The sequence below is a fragment of the Tympanuchus pallidicinctus genome, unplaced genomic scaffold, assembly GCF_026119805.1.
Source record: "Tympanuchus pallidicinctus isolate F22 unplaced genomic scaffold, pur_lepc_1.0 scaffold5, whole genome shotgun sequence".
Lineage (NCBI taxonomy): Eukaryota > Metazoa > Chordata > Aves > Galliformes > Phasianidae > Tympanuchus > Tympanuchus pallidicinctus.
Window position 1 is genome coordinate 17710332 of NW_026294769.1, and position 23413 is coordinate 17733744.

The following is a 23413-nucleotide window of genomic DNA, read 5'->3' on the forward strand; positions in this document are numbered from 1 at the left end:
CCCACTCCCTGCCATGGGCAGGTCTGACCCCCACCAGTTCAGTCTGCCCACAACCCCATCCAGCCCGACCTTGAGCATCTCCAGGGATGGGGCACCCATAGCTTCTTCCCTGAGCAGCCTCTTTTGCACCTATCTCACAGCCTTTTGGGGTGACTAGCACAACAGTAAGGAGTGTTCCACACCAGGCATTTGTGGCAAGGTTGAGAAAGATGCTATCCACTGCAGACAGCCATTGCTGGGCCCAGCACTGCTCAAGTTCTTTGTCCAAAAACAAGCCACTGGAGATGTAAATTGAACAAATCCATGATCTGAAGGTGTACAGCAGCCTAGGACTGCAGCTGAACTGGATTTGACCAGGGCACTCAGTACTGTGTTTGCTGCTCTCCATCTCACTCTCATAACACCAGTCCAAGCTGATGTTGCAGTACATTGCTACATTCGTCCCGAAGCCCTTTCTCTAGAAGAAGAGACATACAGAGAAAGATCAACAGAGAAATGAGGGGAAAAATTGTATCAAGTTTGGAAAATGATAGACAAGGAAAATACGTGTGTTTTAGCAGTTTCAACTTCCACCAAACTAAACGCAAGGATCATAATCTTATCTAGCTTTGACAGTGCTCCAGTGGAGAATCAGAGTACATCAGGTCACTTGTAACTCTTTTCTGCTGCATTTTCACGCTCCATACATTGACTACATTTTTCAAATATAATTTTAATTTTGAACATTAGTATTTCACAAGGTGCTCAAAGAGCTAAATTACAACATAATTTGGGTGTTCCTTTTTTATAAATGTAATTTAGCATTGTTCGGAAATAAATACTATGTTTAGAAATTAGTTAAAAAAAGATTGATGTCTCTTATATGTGATTGCTGACTTTGCTGCTAAGTGAAAGCCTCTTAAATCAAATCAGATTTGAAAAAAAATTGCTACCTTTGTAAGCCTTCACTTCAATTTAACACAACAACATCAACAGAGTGAAAAACTGTTCAAGACAGGTGTCAGTGAAAATGTAATTCTCACCTTTTCATTCAAAATTATCCAAATTTGTATGTGGCTTTTCAGCAACTCAAGTACTTTCAGAGACGTGGGGGAGATTTTAGTAATTGGGGACCTATAAATGATTTTTCTCTGTGAGAAAGAGCAACATCCAACAAATAATACAATCCAAAAAAAGGCATACTCTTTGTACATAGTGGGTACTAATTTTTTGGAGTAAACCCTGACACTCAGCCATTCTCACAACATCAAAATGACGTCTGACCTCTGGAAAGCAATGACTCAAGTTAAGTAGAAGTTTAGGAACATAGGATATTATTATTTGCCCTTTACAACTGACAAACCAGTCAAAGTAAGGAAACAATTTAGTACAGAATAAAAAATTCCAGTAAGGAAAATTAGACTGAGGAGCTCAAAATGTAAAAATGTCCAAGACTGATATGGTATAGAAATCGTTAAAGCCTATTTGTCACATAAACTCACAACTGCTCCATATCAGAGATGTATGGCAAATGCACGGGCTGCATCTGTACCGAGCAAAGTACCCATTTTCTAGAAGCTACAGGGAATGAGGTAAAAAGACTGCAAGAGAAAGAAGTCTTCCTGAAAACTCAAGGAAATGATTCAGTAAGTGAGTAAATCCAAACAAATGTGAGTTTGATGCAAATGGTAATTAGGTGCCAAGTGGATAGGATTTAAAACAATGCAAGCTCCATGGAAAAGCTTGCTTAGCTATCCTTCAAGGAAAACAACAGGCAGGAAGATTCTTCAAGGAGTTGTTTTGAGGCAAATGGAAATTCTTGCCCTTACTTTGAGCTGAAAGTAGCCATGCTTGTCGTGCTTGTGTAAAAGCTGATTTTCAAACTACCTAAATCAGGTCTTAATAGAGACACAGCATTCACTCCATGCCTTTTTCACTTCTCTTTTCATACAATCCTATTACAATAAAGTGGCGCTTGTACCTAAAATAGTAAAGCCAGCATTTCTTTCTTTGCTTCTTGAACACAACCATCCAAATTCTGCTCTGCTCAGTAACAAGAATGCATTCCTGCACGGGACCATACAAGTAGTCCCTGGAAGTGAGTGCAGGAGCTGGGACACAGACATTTTCTCTGTTGTTGGTACATAAGACATTGAGCTTTTTGTGCTTCAGTACCTCAGTTTGCCCAAGACCCACAGGTTGCAACTGTTGTAAACCAGATGGGTAAGCTTGCAGGGGAATTTCCTGCACCACAGATTTGTACACTGAGTGCTGTGTCTTCTCCTCCTCTCCAAGCCATACCTGCTGCCCACTGAGGCAGTCCACATCTTTTAACAAAAAGTGCACTCTGAAGAAGTTGTCCAAGTATGCTGGAGGATGAAACACACTGATGATCTCAGCTGAGAAAATCTAACCATCTGATAGGACAGGAAGCTTTCAGTAAGAAGAGAAAGGGAAAAAAGACAATGACATAGAGCAACGCATTTGCTTCCTGAGCTACACATGCTGATAGTTATCAGCAACACATTGACCAGTACCCACAGTGACTGAGCACTGCACAGGTATGTCCTGGCAGAGCTGAGCCCCAGTGCCAACCACACGTACAGAATCTGACCATCTCTCTGAATGAAAAGAACTGAGAGGAAGCTGTTCGGAGGAAAAGGTACCTTTTCAATGATACGCCTCTGCTAAGCCTTCACAGCAAGGAGAGGAGAAAGCAGAACTCTTGGTCATGAAAACATCACACCAACAGAGAAGATGAGAGGTTGGATAGTGTGATACCAAGTAAGAAGAAAGGCTATGCCATAGAGGGCCTTAAAATGAGAACTAAGGAGAGAGCTGCTCCTAAGATCTCTGTTTACCCTGGCACTGATACAGTTCTGACTGAACTGGGCAGTTTGGAGCAGTTAAAGATACACTCAGAGCGAAGGCAGCTGAGTTTGCCTTTAAAGAGCTGTAAAACATTACAAGAAATGTTTTGTGGAGGGAGAGAGTTTTTACAAGTTGCCAGGGTTTGAGATGAAGTGGATGAAGCTTTCAAACAGTAACTGTCCTGAAGCACTACCCAAGCATTGCTAGTACGAGTATTAATTTCAGTGCAGTGCTTTTAGTCTGAGGTTAAAAACAAGATCTCCTTATTTTTCAGATGCTTGAATTACTAGCAAAATATTAGATTTCCACAGGAAGCAAACACTTAGTAGAAAATATTTTCTTTACTCAAAACACCAGTTTTCTGGATGAAAAACATATCTGATGGAAAATTTTCATTCACCTTGACCTCCAGGTGCTTGATCTGGTTCCATAAATGCCAAAATCCTTTAGCGCAGACCACATATAATAGGGCTTGTTTGCAAACTTTCCATGGTCAAAGGAGAATGGCTAGGATTTGTTATATATTTATATGGGTGAAGGTAGAACTTAAACCTGATACATTGTCTGAAGGCAATCTATTGAAGAAGGTCTCTCCTACTTGTGGGTGGAGAAGACGACAAAATATAGTAGCTCTTCCCAGTAATACAAATATTCTACTCATTTTTTCATAGTCAAATGGCTCTCTTCATTCTCCCACGGAGTTTCTTCATATATTTTCTTCATTGTTCTGTAAAATTACTTCAGAATGCCATTTCCAATGTCCTATGCCTGCAAAAACAGGCACTGTCATTCTGCAATATCTCCAATTAAAAGCCAGCTGCAGGATCATCAGCTGGTTTGACAGCCTGATCACAAAATGTTAACAGAGCAGAGAGTGGGCTTCCTGGGATGCACATACGTTGCGATAATGTTAAAGTACCAGCTGTTCTGCAGGGGGGAACACTGAACCTCTGTTTTTTGAATTCTGGCATTTAAAAGGCCACAAATCCCTAGAGAAATCCATGTATCCTACTCAGATGAGAACTTATCTCACTTCACAGAATCACAGAATTGTCAGGGTTGGAAGGGACCTCTGGGGGTCATGAAGTCTGAGCCCTTGCTAAAGCAGGTTCTCTACAGCAGGTTGCCAAGGTAGGCATCCAGCCTTTGGGGAAGGAGACTACTAACCTATTTGGGCAGCCTATACCAGTGCTCTGTCACCCTCACAGTAAAGAGATTCTTCCTTGGATCAGCATGGAACTTCCTGAGCTACAGTTTCTGCTTGGTGCCCCTTGTTCTATTGCTACACCTCACTGAAAAGAACCTGGCACCATCCATTTGACTCCCACATTTTAGATATTTGTAAAAAGTGATGAGATCCTCTCTCAGCCTTACCTTCTCCAGACTAAAGTGCCCTGGGTCTCCTAGCCTTTCCTTGTACAGATTAAGAGCTCCAGACTCTTAATCATCTTTGCGGTCCCACTGGACTCTGTCCAGGATATCCCTTTCTTTTTTTAACTGGGGAGGCCAGAACTGTCAAGAGAAAGTCTTAAATTTCTAGAGGACATTAGGATGATAGAGGCAAATAATAGTTTGGACTGGACAAAGAATTCCCATCAACTTAATTTCTCTGAAAAATTAGGTTTTCAGGCTGAACAATGCAGGTGAACAGGTGGCTGTATCTACTGTGATTCATTATCAGAACAAAAGGAAGAAAAATAGAACAAGGCCATAGAGCTATGCTATCAAACAAGACAAAAAATGTTATAACAAAAAACAGCACAACATGGATTAAAATCGTTAAATATACTGTTCAATAATGTATACCCCTCCAAATTCAAGATAAACAATTTAAGGCTACATAACAGAAAGGATATCTCATAGCTCTGAAACATCAGTAAGATCCGTTAGGGCTGAAGGACACAGACCCTTAAAGGAGCCCTGGAGTCTGTAAAGTCAATCATAGGCATTCAGAGCCTCTTTAGAGCAATGTTAGGAAATCTGTGAATGAGGAAAGGCTTACCAGAGACCAAGCCCACAAACAGATATGGTTTGAGGAAGAGACTAGTGTTGCTAGGAAGTGAGAAATCATCCTCAGCAAGTAAGAAATTATTATCCATAGGAAATAGAGGGTAGTCTCCAGTGTGGGAGCTAAGTATTCTGGAAACTCAAAGCATTTGATTCCCTTTATTTTAACAAAAACCAAGTTTCTCCATCAAGATTATCTATGTCTGAGTGGATAGATATGTTCAGGTACCTGCATCACAATCTCACAGCGGAGCTATTTTCAAGGTACTTGCTACATCGATGTTTTCAATGCAAAATTCCCAAGTGGGCTCCTGAGGACATTTCCATCCTTAGATAGCAAGTGCCTTTCTTAGATATTGCTTTATCTAGAAGACATCTCAGAGAGAAGCTCTTCTAGCCACCATACACACTCCAAACACGAAGCTTAACATTTTTCAAAGCAACTGTGACGCTTACTCCTTTCTCACAAAAGTTACAATACATAAACAGCTCTGCACAGAGGTAATTTCATATACTGGAGCACTTCCATAGCTCACACAGGAATAAAGAAGCTGTATGCATTCTTGAACACTAGTGCAACAATGTCACGTACATTTGGGTCTAATACTCAGGCACTGCGGGAAGAACACTCTTCTTCATTCATTATCTTTGTCTGTTGAAATCGTCACCTGTGATACATTTTACATTAAATATAGATATGTATCTTTTCAAGTGGCAACAAGTGGCTCATGTGCAAATACTCTCCAAAATCCAAACAAAATGAACAGATTTCACCCAAACTTTCAGAGAAACTCCCTTTTGACTTTAGACCAAAATATACAATTTTAAGCCAAGCGAGTTATTTTTGGAGCTCTGAGAAAATGCAAATAGAGAAATCTGTTTTAATTAACTTTTCATCCTTAAATTGCAAAGACCATCAGCAGCAGTTCATAATTTTAACACACTGTGAATGTTTCATAACTATGTAATCAAATATAACACAGAAGATGTCAGATAATTATATCAAAAGACTTTGTTTTCAAGTAGTTTATGACAAAATCATTCTGCATTTGAATGATAACCTTTTTTTCCCTGCATTTCAAGTATCTTTTTCTTCCTGTTGTGGTTTTTGTTTCTGCTCTGCCTTCACACATACAATTGTTCTCATTTTTTCTTCGAATAAAAGTGATTCTGTGGTAAATAGTGGCTCAAAAATGATGCCCTTTTCATGCAAAACGTGAGTCACCAGTCTGCTTTTTCAGTTGGCTGAACTGACCCACTTTCCAGACTTACATCTACTAGATGTAGTGATGCCCCAAGCCAGGCAAAGCCAAGAAAGGGGGAAGGGGGGACCTACCAGCACACTGGTGCCACTCAGCACACAGCTTCCCCAGAGGGAAGCTCTCCTTGAGCAAGAGACAGGGAACACAGACACACACAGAGGTAGCAGCCACTCCCTCCAGCCAACTGCCCAGCCTACAATTAATCCAACATCTTCTGCCTACAAACAACCGCTGCTCCTATCACTCCTCAAAGCACTATGCTATGTAGAATGCTGTGGTGTGCACCATAGCCACTGGACTCCTTCTGGGTCATCAACAAGCAGTGGGTAAGGACAGTCTGACCCATGCACAGCATCCTCTCTGGAGTAGAAGAGTCATGGAATACACTGAGTTGGAAGGGACCCATAAGGATCACTGAATCCAACTTCTGGCTCCACACAAGACCACCCAAAAATCAGACCATATGACTGAAAGCATTATGGCATAATAACAATTCTGCAAAGTCTTTGGAATAAGAGCAATGGTACAAAATGCTGACTGGAGCCAGCCTCCAGCCTGGGTTTCTCACCATGACAAAAGATCTTAAGTTTCTCCTGGGTCAGCAGAGTATGGGAGGATTGGATTCCTCCTACCATATTTCTAGCACGCACATTTGGAGGGAGGTGCAACTGCCTCCTGATCAATGTGATACTTAACTGTTTCTGAATGGGTTTCCTCCTTTTCCTCCCAGCATAGAGGCATTCCCCCGGAGGAATCATTGTTTTGATGCTGAAAAAGAAAAGGAATAGGTGTCTTAGTTCAGAGGTTTCTGCGTTTCGTACCACTGTACAAAAGGACAGCACCAAGAAGTTCAGCTGAAAAAATGTTCGTTGCCTGAGTGTGGCATTCAACAACACTAGAAAGAACACTGGCATTAGTTAAGATAGAAGCTTAGGGCTTATTCCAATTTCCTACCTTAATGTTATTAGAATATTGATGTTTATATTCAATTTTCATTTTTTCAAATTAAGCTTACTATACATGGTATAAAAATACATCCTGTTTACTCGATATGCAAAAATATGTTTTTTTCCCTCTAGGCTCATTTTTAGATTCAGCTTAGCAAATAAGAATGAATAATACTACTCATCATCTTTTGCAGGGAGGATTTCACAGCTTTTTAAATACACAGGAATATTGTCTTCTATAACTGAAACTGTGGTAAGTAGGAAGCAATTATTCAAATTAGCATTTGTCCAGGTCCTCACACCCTCATTTTTAGAGACTGAGAGCATATGTGTTGGCAGCTCAAGAAGCAGCACACAGAGCTGTGGTTAGCGCTAGGACCAGGAGGTGACAACTTTTAGACAAAACTGTTGCTCTGCTTGGGTATGTCAGACATTGCAAGGCCTAAAACAAGTCTTTGTGTTCAGTCTGTTCAGATCTTTTGGAGCTTAGCTGAACAGCAAAGTCTCTCAGTTTTCTGTCTGAAGGAGTATTTCAGTCTCACTGTATGCTGTTCAACAATGGCTGTGCATTGCCTGAGAGATTAATATATCTCAAGAGTATTTGCTGCTTTGTGCAAGATGAGAAATCAAGGGGATCTTCTATTCACTGAATCAAATCCCACGCTATTGAAAAAAGCTATGTCATATAAAGCAAATCATGAGCATACTGAACCTCATTTACAAAACTACTTGGAGGAGTTTTCTTTTTCATTGAAAGACAGTTTTCTGATAACTAAAAACCTTTTGCTTTCCAGATTAAATTTGTTCATGGTCATTTTATGCCCATTTGTTCTTCTGCCAACATTGTCTTTTAGTTTAAATAGCTCTTCCTCCTCTATTGTGTTTACTCATTGGCGTATTTTTAAGCATCAGTCATGTCTTCAGCTAGCCTTCATTTTTTCTATTCTAGGACAACTCGGTCTATTTCATTCCCCTCTCATGTTACAAACTCCTTATTCTTGCCATCATCTTAGAATCTTTTTTCTTTACCATTTCAATTAATCTGTCCAAAATATGAATAAACAGAATCACATACAGCATATTAATTAAGCCTACCTGTATTTCGTACATATCCATAATACATATATACATATACATATTAATAAACCACTAGTTCTTTATGGGAGCTATCTCACTTGATATTAGTTTGACAGCATTCTCCTTAAACTCACAGCTTGCTGTCACATTTGGTCACCTCATGCACAGTTCTCTGTCTTCATGCATAACTTCCACCAAACTCATGTACAGTTTGTGAAGGAAAACTAAGTTTCAGTCTGCAAGTGCCTGGCCATCTCGTTCATACAATTAATCTGCAATTGGTTTTTATTACATGAGAATGGTGTACACTCCTGTATTGATGGTGCGAGCAACTGAGGTTTCTATTACACTCCTGTAGTAAAATCCTGTATGAAATCCTGTAGTAAAAATGAGATTGCCTACAAACTGATAGTTGAGGAACAATGCTGGTAGCTTCCCTCCTGCTCAGTCATCTTCCTTCCAGTGCGTGTTGTTGATTCAGTTCCTTCCACCAACCCTTTCAATTCTTGTACTAGTCCTCAGCAGCACAGCATCCTTCACTAAAGTCAGATAAATTAGGCCTGCCTACTGTACTTCCTTCATCTGAAAAATCAGTTATTTTATTAGCAGAAGACTATCAAGATACTTTGTCAACATTATCTAAATCTACATTTCATTTTTACTTCACTACACGACCAACTCTGGCCATTAATCGTACTTGCCTCTAGAATTTGGTCTAAAATACTGCCAAGTAGAGATAGCAAACAAATAGGTCAGTAGCTTCCCTCTCCTAATTACAGCTGACAATGGTAACACCAGTCATTCTCCACTTGGTGCAGTAACAAGTATAGGATTCTTCTAAAACACAGAAAACTGCTACAATAAGTTCATCTAAAATCAGATATGTGAACTGCCTCACCAAGTCTGTTAAGGACTGGATGAAGTGCAATAACTATTGCTGCAAGTTAGGAAAGTAAGTTTATCCAGCAGGTTTTGCTTACATAAAGCATTCTAACCACCTCCGAAGATGTAGTTAGCTTAGGCTTTTCAAACTCCTATCTTCTGCAACAATCTGCCAGTTATAATAAGCTTGTCTACACTGGTGGGGTTTCTGCTCCAGTGGGAAGCTGAAATGGTGCAAAGATGCTGAGAGAACTGCTGTAGTTTCTTGTGAGACCTTACATTAAAAGATATTTTCTTTATACTGCGATATTACAGTGTTTTGAGTCCTTCCTGTTCATAACTGTTCATGAATCTGTGAGTCATAGTCCATGTTTCAAAACAGTGTCACATGCTAGACTTCCCTTCCCTTGCTTTTATGAGTAAAATTAAAAGGAGGAGGAAGACTTGGACACCATAATTCAACTGAAAACTGAAAGTTAATATTTTATTCAATTTTCCCAAAGGACAATTTTGCTTTAAAACCCACTCCGGTCAGTTGGTAATATCTAACAGCAACTAGAAATAAATTAAAATGACCTCAAGTTTGTAAACAACTGAAAAACAGGAAATAAATAACAAACAATGTAAACTTGGATTCATGAAGAGTAACGCATTGGTTGAGAAAGATAAAAGTCCAAAGGAAAATCCATATGTTGCAAGGCTAAAAAGAAAATATAACACAAGTTTTTTGATGAATGTTATGAACAGAATTGTGCACAGTACTTACTAGATGGAGAAAAGTTAAATATATTTGACAGGTATATCTCTAGTCTCTACTTTCTGAAAACATGGAGAGTCAAATAAGAACAAACTATGAGTTCTTCGAGCTTCCTATAGGATCCTTCCCCAGAATTAGGACAAGGGGTTACCACGGCAACATAGCATGAAGCAATGCCTCAGCAACTGAGCACCATCGTCCCAGATATGGACATACCAGTAATGACAATAGTGGTATGCAGATGAGTTTGAGAATGAATGCACTGGAATAAAGACCAGCTCAGAAGATTCATGGCTAAGAGTCCTAAAAATCCTAGGATCATATGATTGTATGGCTGAATATGGCAGAAAACAGCACTTGGAAGTTGCTGAGCTGCAGTCATAGACTAGTTTCTTCCAAAAACAGAGAAAGAACATGTATTCATAGTCCTGCTTAGACTGTGTCCTCTTCTGATGGCTTGGGAACTCTTCCCTTCACCACTGGAGCAGCACAGCACATCTCCAACACATCTTCCCTAGAGCACAGCAGCCTCATAGTGAGAAGCAGGAGAAGTCTAGGGGAGGCAACACTCAGCTGCTCAGCACAGTCATGCACTTTCCCTTCTCTTCCTTTTCTCTTTCTGTCTTTACAACGCTTAAGAGCCCTCACATGCTCCACCCATGTCTGAGAGAGGAAGAAGAAGCCACAGCCCCAACCTTCTGCTTCCCAGCAACAGGAGAGGAACTTGCGCAACTGAGGAGCTCCAGGAGCAGGAGAGCTAGGAGTGACAGAAACCAAATAGCTAGGCTGGGAAAGAGTACATGTGAGCCACGATCACTCACTTGCTTACATCAGATGCTTTTAATTGTGATGGCATTAAGTTGTAATCAATCTCTGAACACTGAGGAATCCAAAGGACTGAAAGACAGATGCTATATAATGGTATTAGAGAAGTGAAACATCCAGCTTAACAATAGGTGATAAGACTGACATCTATCCCAAGAAAAAAAAGATCTGAAAAGTTGATAAGAAAGCCAAATAACATCATTTAGTAGAGTTCTACAGAGTAACAGGCTCTTTGGAGGGAAACTTACTGAGAAGTAGCCGAATCTGTCTGATGCAGGAATTTACATTTTAGTTGTGGAGCATAATATAAGTAGATAAAGAATACACTGAATGATACAGAAAAGAGTAATCACTGACAACCCACTGATAAACAAAAAGGTTTTTATAAAGACTTTACAGGCATGAAGCACTGTAGCACAGTGGAAAGCCGTCAGTGCTAAAATTTGCAGTTATAAAAATTCAGAAGAGTGGACTTCAGCATTAAATAACACTTAAGACAGCACCTAAGCAGTCTGTGTATCTCCAACGTTTTTCAGTACAGCCAAACACATCTCAGAACTGGGAATGCAAGCCATTGCTGCTGAGTGGGGACTGCATCCTGAAATGGCAGTGACTCTTGAAAGGAATTACAGATCAAGGTACGAAAAAAAATGAATACAGTCTATATATTCTGAACTCTCAGGAAAAAGCTGCTGCAAAGGCAGCTAGCGCAGTGGCTGACCCAAGTGAAGTGATTTTACCTCTGCTTACAGATATGATGAGACTGCTCCTGGAACAGTGCGTACAGTCCCCATGGAAGTGTTTTTCAAATACTGTCAAAAATGGGAAAGTGCAAGGAAAGAAGCTACAAAATATACTTGCGGGCCGAAGAAACTCCCTTGCATAGAACAAGTTCAGCCTGCTTACATACCAAAAAGAATTTGGTGACTTGAATAAAGTGAAGTACTTTCTTTCCTGGGGAAGACATCAAAGCTGAATTATTTTAATTTAGAATATAGCAAGCACTTATAAATAGAAGTTGAAGCCAGGTATATCCAAACAAGAAATAAGGCAATAGTCTGTAACCTCATATTTAAATACTGGAGCAAGGTACAAATCATTTAATGGATTCTCCATCCCCTGCTGCCTTGAAATCACCACTAGATGCCTTCCTACAACAAACAGTTCACCCTAACAGAGGTTATCTTTTTAAGTGAAAGACAAGTATGTGAGCTGTAGGCAGGCATATCCAGGAAAAAAAAAATGGTAGCTATAAGAGGTTACATTATCTAATGGCCTCTCCTTTCATTAGATGTTATGAATCATTTCCTGGTCTGAATGTGATGCCATACTTTGTACTCAATGTACAAAGTACATGAAAGGGCTACACAGACCATAGGGCAGAAGCGCAGGTTTGGAAGAGACAGCCTGGGAACAGAGAAGTTGTGCTTATCCCTGTTTCACCACATAACCACAGAGTGGCTTCAAGAGCCAAGAGGGAGCAGCAGCTGCTGCAGGGCTTCGTGCTCATCCACAGCACCTCGTGTTCATCCACAGGGCTTCCTGCTACCTGGGAGCAGCAGCTCTGCCTAGAGACTTTCACTCGCAACAGCTCGTCAAGAGTACAGGAGCTGCTGTGGCAACTACAGACCTGCTGATACATGATCAAGAGGATACTGAATATGGGACCTATATTTTAAATTAGCTAAGAAACTAGCTTTCTTTATTTCATTACTATCTTCCTAAGAACTCAAAGTAGTTGGTGCTGGGTTGCATTCAAGCAGCAGGAATGACCACCCAGTAAAGGTCTGGAAAGCTTTGTCCTATCACTGTCCACACGTGTAAAAAGTTGATTTCCCTCCTGATCATAAGTGTCCTTTAAGCACTGAAAGGCTGCAATGAGGTCTCCCTGGAGCCTTCTCTTCTCCAGACTGAACCCAGTTCTCTCAACCAGTCTTCATAGGAGAGGTGCTATAGCCTTCTGATCATCTTCGTGGCTTCCTCCAGACCCACTCCAAAAAGCTCCGTAAGAGCAGACTCACAGCACGGCTGAGGCAGGCAGAGCCCTCTGGGCCCATCAAGTCCCAGCTCCACTCCAGCAGGGCCATCCAGAGCAGAATGCCCAGGCCCCACAACTTCTGGAGATCTCCATGGAGAGTCCACAGCCTCTGGGCAGCCTCTGCCAGTGTTCCACCACTTGCACAGCAAAGAAATGATGTCTGGTAGTCAGAAGGAATCTCTGCACATGCAGACATCCTGAAGTAACCTGGAACAGTCTTTCAGGTGTGCTGGTATGGATCCCAGTAGATCAGCAGGCAAAAAATTAGGCAGGCTGGTGATGGAAATTGCCTAAGGGGCAGGTTTTGAAACCCATATGACAGGCAGAGTAGAACTGTGGCTAAATTAATTGTGATTAGCACATTTCTGCCAAATGCACTGCTTCTGACTAACTGTCACACGTTACAAGACAATGGTATAATGCCTTTGGATATATTATCTGTACAAATACCATGCAATACTGTGTCCAGTTGAAGCAGCCATACTTTAAGAGAAATGGAGAGTCACAAAAATGACTGAACACTGAGAAAATAACCCTGCAGTCAGAGTCTGGGAGCAAACACTGCTTGATTTGTCACGAAGAACAGCAATAGAGGACTTCCTCACAATAAGCAAATAGATTACGTAAGAAACAAACATTTCGTGACAGAGATCAAGCTAATTCTAGCAAGATCCAATTTTCAGAATTTTAGCCTAATTAAATTCAAATTATAAATAAATGTGGATAACTATTAAAATAATTTACCCAGGGCTGTAGAGAACTCTCCATCCCCAAGCAATTTTTCTAATCAAGTTGTTTTGTTTTTTTTTTTCTTAAGAAAACTATTAGCCCTGTGTGGTGAAGTGTTTGTTTAAGGATGTCTGATGGTCTGTGTTAGACAGGAGACCGAAACAGCTGATCACGGTGGCTCTTTCTGGCCCTAAAATCTATTCTTCTGCCTCAGTCTCCATTCTAGTGAAAGAGGAAGAAAGTTAATTCACAAATCTGAGGAGCTGTTACAACTGTAAGTTGACTAATAAACAGCTATGTTAACACCTGAGGTGTTAACACCTGTGCTGTACAAGTACTACGGATCATACATTGGGCTTACAGTACAGCAAATGTCGTCTGTCATAGTATACATAAAATCTCTTTTCAATTGCCTTCAAAGAAAATATGTTATTACTGGACTACAAGCTTTTGAAGACAAATAGTTTGTGTGCACTTAGGAGACATCTCGCAGTCTGACAGTTATCTATAGCTTCTATCTGAGCCCAGCACACGTCACTCCCATCATTCCTCCTACAGTCATTCCCATCCTCATGCTCTTTATGTGTGTCCCCTTGGCACAGCACAGGCAGAGCCAGGCTTTCCCTCTCACTGTTCCTCCCCTCCAGGTGAGTTCATGCAGCCCAGAGAAAAGCACTGAAAATGTATCAAGTGCACATGAACGAGGAGGGCATCGCCAGCACACAGAGCAGACCCCTGCCCCACACAGCACAAATGGGCAGGGTGTGCTGTCTGCCCCACGCTGGGCACGTGACTAAACCCAATTATTGCAGAAGCGTCAATCCTCATTTTCTGGAAGCCTGGTCTCATTTCTAAAAGCAATGAGCACTCAGCGCTGCAGCTGAAGGCATTGAGGACTGTGCTCTGAGCAAAAGAAAATAAAGGACTGTGTTTTCTGAAAAATCAGGTCCTCAAGGCCTAGAATTGAGTAAATGGATATACATCTTTCAGATTTATCTGCTAATAAGACCATACGTCGTTATTACAGATTGTAATTCAGTGGCTTTGATATACTTAGCTATTTTAGTTACAACTATCACAGGAAAGGCTGTGACAGAATTAACAGCACTGTGTTTGGAACAGGATTTGACTGATATGTAGCATGGAGCTGGGACCATGAGGTGAATGAGGATAACAAGAGCAAAATATTGCACTTCTACCTCACCAAGCAGCATTCATCATAGAGGCAGGTGTTCTGCAAAAGAAATGACTTGAGATCATAAAACAGTCTGAGGTTAAGTGTAGTATGTGCCCACATAGGTGAAAATTCACACCTCTTTTAACTCTCATGTTTCCTAACATGCCTTTTTTGAGATTTGAGGATGTAAAATATTACCTTTTTTAAAAAAAAAAAAGCTTTGATGCATTTTTTTAAGTGGTTTTTAAAATTATGCTGTTTTTAGACCTTCAAACATGCCTTCTGCTACTTCAGGAAGAATACAGAGTGTAATGCACTTAAAAGCACACAAAAAGTCATATTGAGTATATATCTGGTACAGTAATCCTACACAGCTAGTGGAGTGTCACCTCTTTCTATCAGGTTCTCCATTTGTCCTTGCCACAGGGCATCAGAGGAGTATACTGGGTTGCCACAGGAGCTGAAATACCCTTGGCATAATAAGGTACGAGCAGCAATGAACAATTTTGTTACAGCTGGGGCATTTAGGATATTGTCTGATCCATACGGATTATTTCATGATTAACAACACACTCAATCTCACACTGCAGTCTTGCCCCTGGTAGGAATATTAATGTACTGTTTTTTAACCTCTAAACTCTCAGGAATACGGTATCTTTGAAATCTCCATCCCTATGTTATGTTTGGTGGAGACAGAAAAGCAGATACAGTGAAAGCATATCTATCATTTCCAGAGAAAATTTGACCAAGACCAGTAAGGTATGACAGTGAAATATTTCTGCCATGAATGTGTAGTGCAGTAGAACCTCAGCTTAGCCATCTTTAAACTAGGGCTAGCTCAAGTTCTCAGGGTAGCCTTAGACTGATGACACAGAGCTCCATACAAGTTAACAACAGCATCACTTTGAATAGGACCCATCACAACAGGCATACGTGGCCCTCAGTTGGCTGTTTTTTGCATTGTTTTTCCTCATGCCCAGCTCTCCTATTTGCCCATAAGGTGGTACATGTTCCAGCACCCACATGCCACTGTGCCAGAGTCAATGAGACACATCATTGAGCAACCTGGTCTACTGGGATGTGTCACTGGCTATAGAAGGGGGGTTGAAACTAGATGATCTTAAAGGTCCCTTCCAACCCAAATTATTCTGTGATTCCGTGCTGAGCTAGACACAAGTTGCAAGCCATGAACTCTGAAGCTATGCCAGTCCTCCAAACTCTTCTATAAGTTTTGCTGGTGTTCCTTTCCCAGTCACCTGTTTGAACCCCTTGCTTGTCATTTTGTCAGACTCTGTAAGCCTGGGTTTTAGGGTTCTCTTTGAAATATATGAAAGATTAACTTTTATAAGGTTATTTATGTTGTGCAGCCTGGCCATACTAGAAGCATGGTGCAATTTGGGAGCAAATACTAACAGTACAACAGGAAATACTGAGCTGTAGAAAGGAAGGCTACATACAGACTGACTACAGGACTGACCAGGTGAAACAAGGAGCAATGCTGGGAACTATTTTTAGGAGTTTCCTACTATAAAGCCAAAATTGCACTGTTTTAAACGGCATTTTAATCAGGAAAGGGCTGTTTATCAATATCAGAGAGTCTAAAATTAGCCAAAAAGCTGGTGATTCTTCTTGCCAGTGGCCAAGATCTATTCCCAAGTCCTTAAAAGAAAACTTCCATTCACCATAACGATACTCTAATTTCTCTGACTCCTCCCTTCTTTTCCACAAAGGACTCCTTAGAGGCACTAGTTGCACTCCAGCACAGCACAGAAGTCGGAATACAGGACAGCTCAAAACCTGGAAACCAGCAGATTTGCCTGTAGACAGAGATACAGCATGTAAACAGAAAGGAGCATCCCAGAGTCAGAAAAGAACACTGCCCAAACTCAAGGGAGCTCCCGAGACACAGGAAGAAAAAGCATAGTGGAAGGTTCCCAGGAGAAGAAGCAGAAGTGGACTGGACCTAATGCTGACAAAATGTGACATCTTTATCATTATAAAGTTATTATGAAACGTGCGTGTGTATGAGCGTGAGAGCAGGGAGAAAGATGACTTATAAAACTAGATGTAACATCATCATGTTGGGGAGATGCAATCCCATTCTTTTCCTGGATTTGCTCTTCTTTGTTCCTCCTTCTCAGTCTTTCAGTCTAACAAAAGGAGAAGCAGAGGATGAAGTGCCGAGCAGCATGCAGTAGAGGCTCAAAAGAGCTTAGAAACATGAAGATTTGTAGGAAAGAAAAAAAGCCTTGAACTTTCAGGAAGGAAAAAGAAAGTGTTTTTATCAAACCTGAATACAGAAAAAGAGAGTGCAGAGAAAAGTTGAAATGAAACACAAAGTATTTTCTCCTAGAACTGAGTGAATTGTATTAGCTTGATGCTTAAACTGGCAAACGGGCATCACTATTATTGTTAGGCTGCAATTCAGTCTTTCAAAACATTTTTGCTAAGTGTTAAAAACAGTGAAGCATTTGAAAGAAGCAGGTCGGGGTTTAGACATACAGGCCGATAGCCAGGCTGGCATTTGAGTCATCAAGATTTTGCTCAGTTCTGCCTTCTGTTTAATGAAGTACACGAAAATCAGAATGAAAACTCAGAAGTTCCAGTTCTTTCAGATATAAATTCTGATGACAAAAGTCAAAATAAAAATGGATGTAGCTTTTTTTTTTTTTTTTTTTTTTTTAGATTATAAAAGTAGCTGAACAAGTTATACTGGTTGAAAGGCTTGCTAGTTTGGTCTGCTACAGCAAGAGAGTAGTAGGCACCACGGTCCGGATACATACTCAAATTCACTGCAGATCCTTAACTATAGATATATAAGCGCAAGATTTCCTCCCCAGGAACATGTGTTTCTCTTTTGTTAGCAGTATGGCGTATCTACTCGTATTCTCTTTCACACATCTCCGAATATACCTGCCTTTCTTTGCTAGATTGCTGGCACTTTGTGGCATTTTCTTTTGCAAATACTTTTCCCTTTTTAGATATACATATTCACAGGGAAAAAAGTATGCTTAAATGCATTCTGAAATTCTCTGCAGTACAATTTCATCCTCTAATACTATTTATATTTGTTACTACTTTCAAGTAATCAATATAGACAGATTTGCTCTCATTAATATCTCCTGCAGTGGTATTTTCTACCTGCTCATTAATTTATTGTAATATATTTGTGGATATTCTTAAAGATGTAAATTTAATTTTGTCAACCAATTAATGATTGCAACTGTTTCACTTTATATAATTTGCCCTCTTGCTTTCCAAATGCCCAGAACTTTTTTCAAAATAAAAAGGAAAGCATTTTGTGGATATGTACTACTGTAACATAATTTGTCATAAGCACTTGCTACAATCGAGAACCACCTAACAACTGATAAGATGGCTACTTTAACAGCTCTCATCCACTCTCGAAAAGTAGTAAGTGAGAATTTGTCATTAACTCAAAATTCTAGGGAATCCCGCAGACTGTACAGCAGAGGAGAGCTCTTGTATCTACTATTATAGCACAGCTCCCCTCCCCAGCCCCTGAACATCGATCTACCCCAAGATAGAAATATTTTGTTAATCATTACATCTTTGCAAATTGGCCTGAAAGGACCTCAAGAGATCCTGCAGAGCAGACTTCCTTGTTTTACTCAGAATCAGCTGTTCCAAAGCCACTCCAAAGTTTCAGATCTGAGAAAGACCTTGTGAGCATGAAAGCTTTGTCTGTTTTTACTCCAGTTAAATCAATTAAGTAAAAAAGTGTTACATACTCCGTCTTTTCTATTCTTGCAACACAATTGCTAAACCCCTCTCAAGAGCAGCCTATGCTTAAGAAACATTACTAAGAAGCCTAGAGATCAGCTATTGCTAAAATCACATTTTATTTTATTTTTTTCCCTAAGAATATGCACCTAAACTTCCCTCACTGTATGGTGGGACTATCATTTCTAGTCCTAGTTGACACAAATCTAACAGTTTAAGTTCAAATAAGTTTGCAACCGACTCTATATTTCTAAAGATTGCAACTTCTCACCTTTTTTCTTCTCATCTCTGGACTATTTTTTTATTCCCTTAGTGTCTTATCTGATCATCCCTGTTGCTCTCCTCTGGACTCTTAATTTGGTCTGCATCTGTCTTCAAGTACCACAAACCCAAGTGAATATAATACTCCAGCTAAGGTCCCACATGGGCTGAATAGGAGTAAGGATTTTTCATAGGCCTCTATATCTTGCCAATAATACTTTTGTTTTCAAACTCCACTGTTCCATCTAGTATTTTCACAACAGTGCAATGCCACTGATTCATGTCGATTTTGTGATCCATCAAACTTCCACATTCTTTTCTCCTTAGCACATGTTGCCTGGTCAGCCGTTCTCCATACTGCACTTGAGTAAATGATTGTTCCTGACTTTCTGGAGGTTGTTACTTGGTCAAAATCACTCCAAATGTGAGTACTGTGAAAAGCAAGGTACTCCAACCCCATTTCAGCCTGATGACACCTGCAGGCTGAGTGACCACATGGCCTGGCCCTTCACTTGAGCCACTGAGGGGAGAAGGAACAGCTCTGAACTTCGGAGAGATCTCTGCGGAATCTCAACCAGTATGACTTGCTGCTCAGACACTTTGGTCTAACCCTAAATGACCATCTCTCTTCAACCACAGAACAAGCTTATCTGGAAAAGGTCTGAAACAAGAAGAAAACATTTTGTTTGTGAAAGATTCCTCGTTTGCAGCTGCAGGGATGAAGAGTCAAACTGACTAGAAATACTCAGATACTAGAAAAATACATGTTGGAGGAGCAAATCCTTGTGAAAGACAATGAAGCCAAGAACAACCCACTTTACAAACAAGGCTGCCACAGCTATGAGGTGAGAGCATAATATTTGGAGTTTTGGCAAATGGAACAGTTTGAGAGACTAACCACTGCTCCTAGGGATCAGCATACTACAAAATGCAGCAAACTACTCCCAGGAAGGCAAGACAATGACCCCAAAACTGCCACATATTCAGCTTCGTGCTACCTCAGCTCCAGTGTCACAAAAGAAGAAATCTGCTAACGATGGATTTTTACAGTCCTAATGAGTGACAAAATTTGATTTTATGTTAACACACATTTTCAGCAAGTTAAACCTATCAAAACAACCACTGTTTGGCATCAATACAAGCGAAGCTTAAAAGTAAGGAATAAACATTTTATGTCTTTAATGCATGCAGATATTTCTGTGGAATACAGAGCAATACCTCCAATGCACCAGGCACCACTGCAGTCACAGGATGACTCAAACACGATAGCAAATATTGTGTTTGCAGCCTCAGCTGTAATAGGCTGCATCATACAAATTATTTGTTGTCTGCAAATGCAGCCTTGATTCAAAATTGTAGACAGTCTGGTCCAGTCCAAAGCAGCCTCATAATCCAACAAGAACCTCTTTGCCTACTAAACGGCTTGCTCCTACATACACATGTTAAAGGTTCTCTACTGACACACATGGCTAAGGACTGCTGTCTGGCAGAATTTTGCACTGCCATCTCGCACTTGCCCTGCTGCTGCATCTACCAGAGAGAAAGATCCAGAATATGGTTTGAAAAAGAATTGTACAAGAGGTACACTGGGTTTCTTGCTATTGTAGCTGCACACCTGTGCACCTAACAGTTATAACTGAGTCAAGAGACACTACAATGCCTACAGTGAATTGAGTTTATCACACATTGGCACCAAGCTCCTCATGGGTTCATAAGCATTTGGGGTTGCATTTTGTTGACATTACGTTTGCAGCACACTCATTTTGTCCATCCCACCTGCACAATCCTGTAAGTCCATCCACTGAAGTTCTGCAGTTACCCACGCTATGTTCCCCATCTTCATGTGATTCACCAGCTACTATAAACACCTCAAGGATCACAGCTCTGAAGGCGAGCTGAACAAAATCCAAAGCCAACAGCTTGGTGGGACTTCTGGTGCAACAGAACAACACAGATATGCTCATGCTGGAGCATGAGTTTGTGGAGTGAAGAAAATCCTTACTTTTCTCATCTGCATGCAGTGCTGCCCCATCCTGAGTGCCTGCGAGTTCTTCCTTTGCTGCATGCTGTGGCTGTGTGGTGGGGATGGTGAAGACCACAAACACAGCAGTTGTGTGGGAGCATCCAGCCACTCATCTCACAGGCAGCATACTGAGCCCATGGTGTCATCGCTCTGCCAGCACAAGGCAGAAGCCCAGAGCTCATGCCACGCAGGTAGCCCCATGTATCAAGAGCCAGACCACGCTGTGCTGCTCGGGCAGATCACATTAGCAGCTGATGAATTGTGGTTATCTCAGCTATATAGCTTATTCCTCATGGGTAAGGCAACTCAAATTGAAAACATCACCACTCTTCAGCAGCGAGTTTGTTTGTGTGGACATGAGTCAAACTAGAAGCAATGTTTGAGTTGGGACTCTAGTTATTCCATAGTGAAGACAACCCCATGTTATCCAAATTCATCCCCTCCCAGGGACTCAACTTTATTGGTTATTCAAACATACTGTAAAAAAAAAAAAATCTTGGCTGACACTTCCTACCCAAACTTGGCGTTTCCTTAAATTTTCCTCCAAAATCTGCTTTGTCCTAGCTGTCTCTGGGTACAAAGGGACACTCCCACATCCTTTACATTCCAATTGGGTCTAATTGAACTCACATGTCAGCATGAGTCAGCAGTAATTACCAGGAATATTAAGGAAAGATTTGGCACCGAACTTCGGTTATTTAACAGCAGAGCCCCCATATTTTCTGGGGTCTCAGGTTAAACAGAACCCCATAAATACACTACAGAAAAAGCCGTACCAAGTCCTTGGTCTGGTTCAACTCCATATGCGCAGTGCCTGATATCGGAACAGCTCTTACTGCATTTGAGATACACCTACAGAAAGGCAAACCTAATGGAAAAATCATTTCTGACTACTAAATCCTCCCCGGTAGAGTTCAAATCTGTTTATACGCTGAACCCGATGAATCAATATCAGAACGGCTGGCTGCTTTCTGCAAGCATCCCCACTGCACACGGGGCCTAGCAATGCATTTCCTCATCACGGCTCCTGGGCAGAAATCTGAATCGATGGAAAGCCGAGGTAATGACGAACCTCCCCCTTCCATGGCTCGTTTGGACTAAAAATACCAAACCCAGGTTTTCTACATACGGGCATTCGTTCCTTCCCTCAATACCCCTTTGGCATGCTTCTCCAAAGTGTGCTCAGGCTGAGGGTGAGGGGTTTACATGCTGTCCCAAGACAGCCTCCAGGAGCCAGTCCTCTCCTCCAGCCCAGAGATCACCCAAACACACTCCTACAGCCGGCTACCAAACGCACTGCACAGTCACCAGCCCAAAATCACGGAGACACAGACAGAGAGCAGCGAGGGCTGTCAGCCTCACCAACACTGAGAAAGCCACGAACATCACCAGCAATTCCTTCTCTTTCTCAATATCCACGTTATTTAGGTACTTTATTTTGTTTTCAAGGAAATACATTCTTGCTCCTGGTTGCAAATTAACAGAGTGTCCTGCAAGTGGGTCTGATCTCGTCCGTCGCTACATGCCTTGCCTAAGCGCAACTCTGTAAGTCCTAGCCCCGAATAGCAACGCTCCACAGTTCCTAAAGAAGAACTGTTTTATTTTAGCTAGTGCAAACATATGTGCATCAACACTCCTCTCGACAGACGACTCCTGAGCCCAAACAGATCAGTTTTATTTAAATCCCGTCCTGCTTGTCTTTTGGAAGCCGCCAACTACCAAACAGCGTCAAGCATTTCCACGGGTTTTTCTGTTGGGTTGCTTTTTTGGTCTTTAGTCCATCTCCTAAAAACTCACCGAATGACGCACAAACACTTTTTGCGCCCATCTTCAGAAAGAACAAGTGTTTGATGTGATATTACTTGGTTTTACGATACCTCTGCTTTTTCTCCAACAAATACACAAAGCTACAAATTCACCCGAAGACACAGAAAATTCTCGCTCACCAAACAAACTAACGCAAAGTCAGAACAACCACACGCTTCACCCTTCTCACACCGCTTTCGTACATCAAACCGAAACACCGAGACAACCTTAAGCTCTTCAGCTGCACGCTGCACGCCGAAACGGACGCACTGCCCGACCCTCGAGCTCTGCACCAGGTGAGAGAGCGGGGGCTCGGGGCGGCTCCGGGAAACTTTCCTTCTCTTGCCCTCCCCCGAACCGCTCTCGAAGCACCGGCTCAAGGAACGAAAGAGCCGGGACCGACCCCGAGTTTCAGCGTTCGGGACGCCGAAGCGGCGCCCGGGGCATCCCCGCCGCAGGGCCGCGAGCAGCGGGCACCTCCCGGGGCGTCGGCGTGGGAGGTGCGCGGCCGCACGGCGCTGGCTGGAGAGGAAGAGCCGCGAGCGTCCCGCGGGGCGCACCGGCACCCCGGGACGGGGCCGAGGAACGTGCGTCGCCCTGGCGCCCCGCGAAGTCTCGCCCGCCCCACGCGAGACGCCCGGCCGCCGTCACTTACCCCGCGTCCCCAGCGCCGGTCGGGGTGCAAAGTTTCGCTGGAGCGGTGCGGAGCGGAGCGGAGCGGTCGAGGAGAGGCGGCGGTGCCGGGGCGGAGGTGCGGCGCCGCGGCGGGGCCGGAGGGCGCCGGGGGTGGGGAGGATGCTCGGCCGCCGCACGCCTCGTGATCCAGGTGGCGGGCTGGCGGCGGAGTGACACGGCGAGCCGACGGCTCCGCGCTCGCACGCGATCCCCAGCCCGCCGCCTCGCGGCCCTACGGCAGAGGGCGCTGCGGCGGCACCGGAGGAGGGCGGCGGGTCGGGGCCGCGCGTCGGGACGGGGCCGCGACGGGCCGGCTGCCGCCGCGCTCGGCCGGCCCTCGCCTCCCCAGCTGC

The 23413-nt window shown here is 42.3% G+C and overlaps 1 protein-coding gene across 1 annotated transcript in view; it reads right to left on the reverse strand.

Moving 5' to 3' along the window:
• Positions 1-23182, reverse strand: part of AHRR (aryl hydrocarbon receptor repressor) — an 89833-nt gene extending 66651 nt beyond the window's left edge. Inside the window, exons 1-2 of the mRNA XM_052704358.1 lie at positions 23041-23182; positions 6816-6887 (exon numbers count right to left, since the gene is read on the reverse strand). Of these exons, the coding sequence (XP_052560318.1) occupies positions 6816-6877 (62 nt within the window). The 5' untranslated portion in view covers positions 6878-6887; positions 23041-23182. The remainder of the gene's footprint in view (positions 1-6815; positions 6888-23040) is intronic.
• Between the last annotated feature and the right edge of the window lie 231 nt (positions 23183-23413).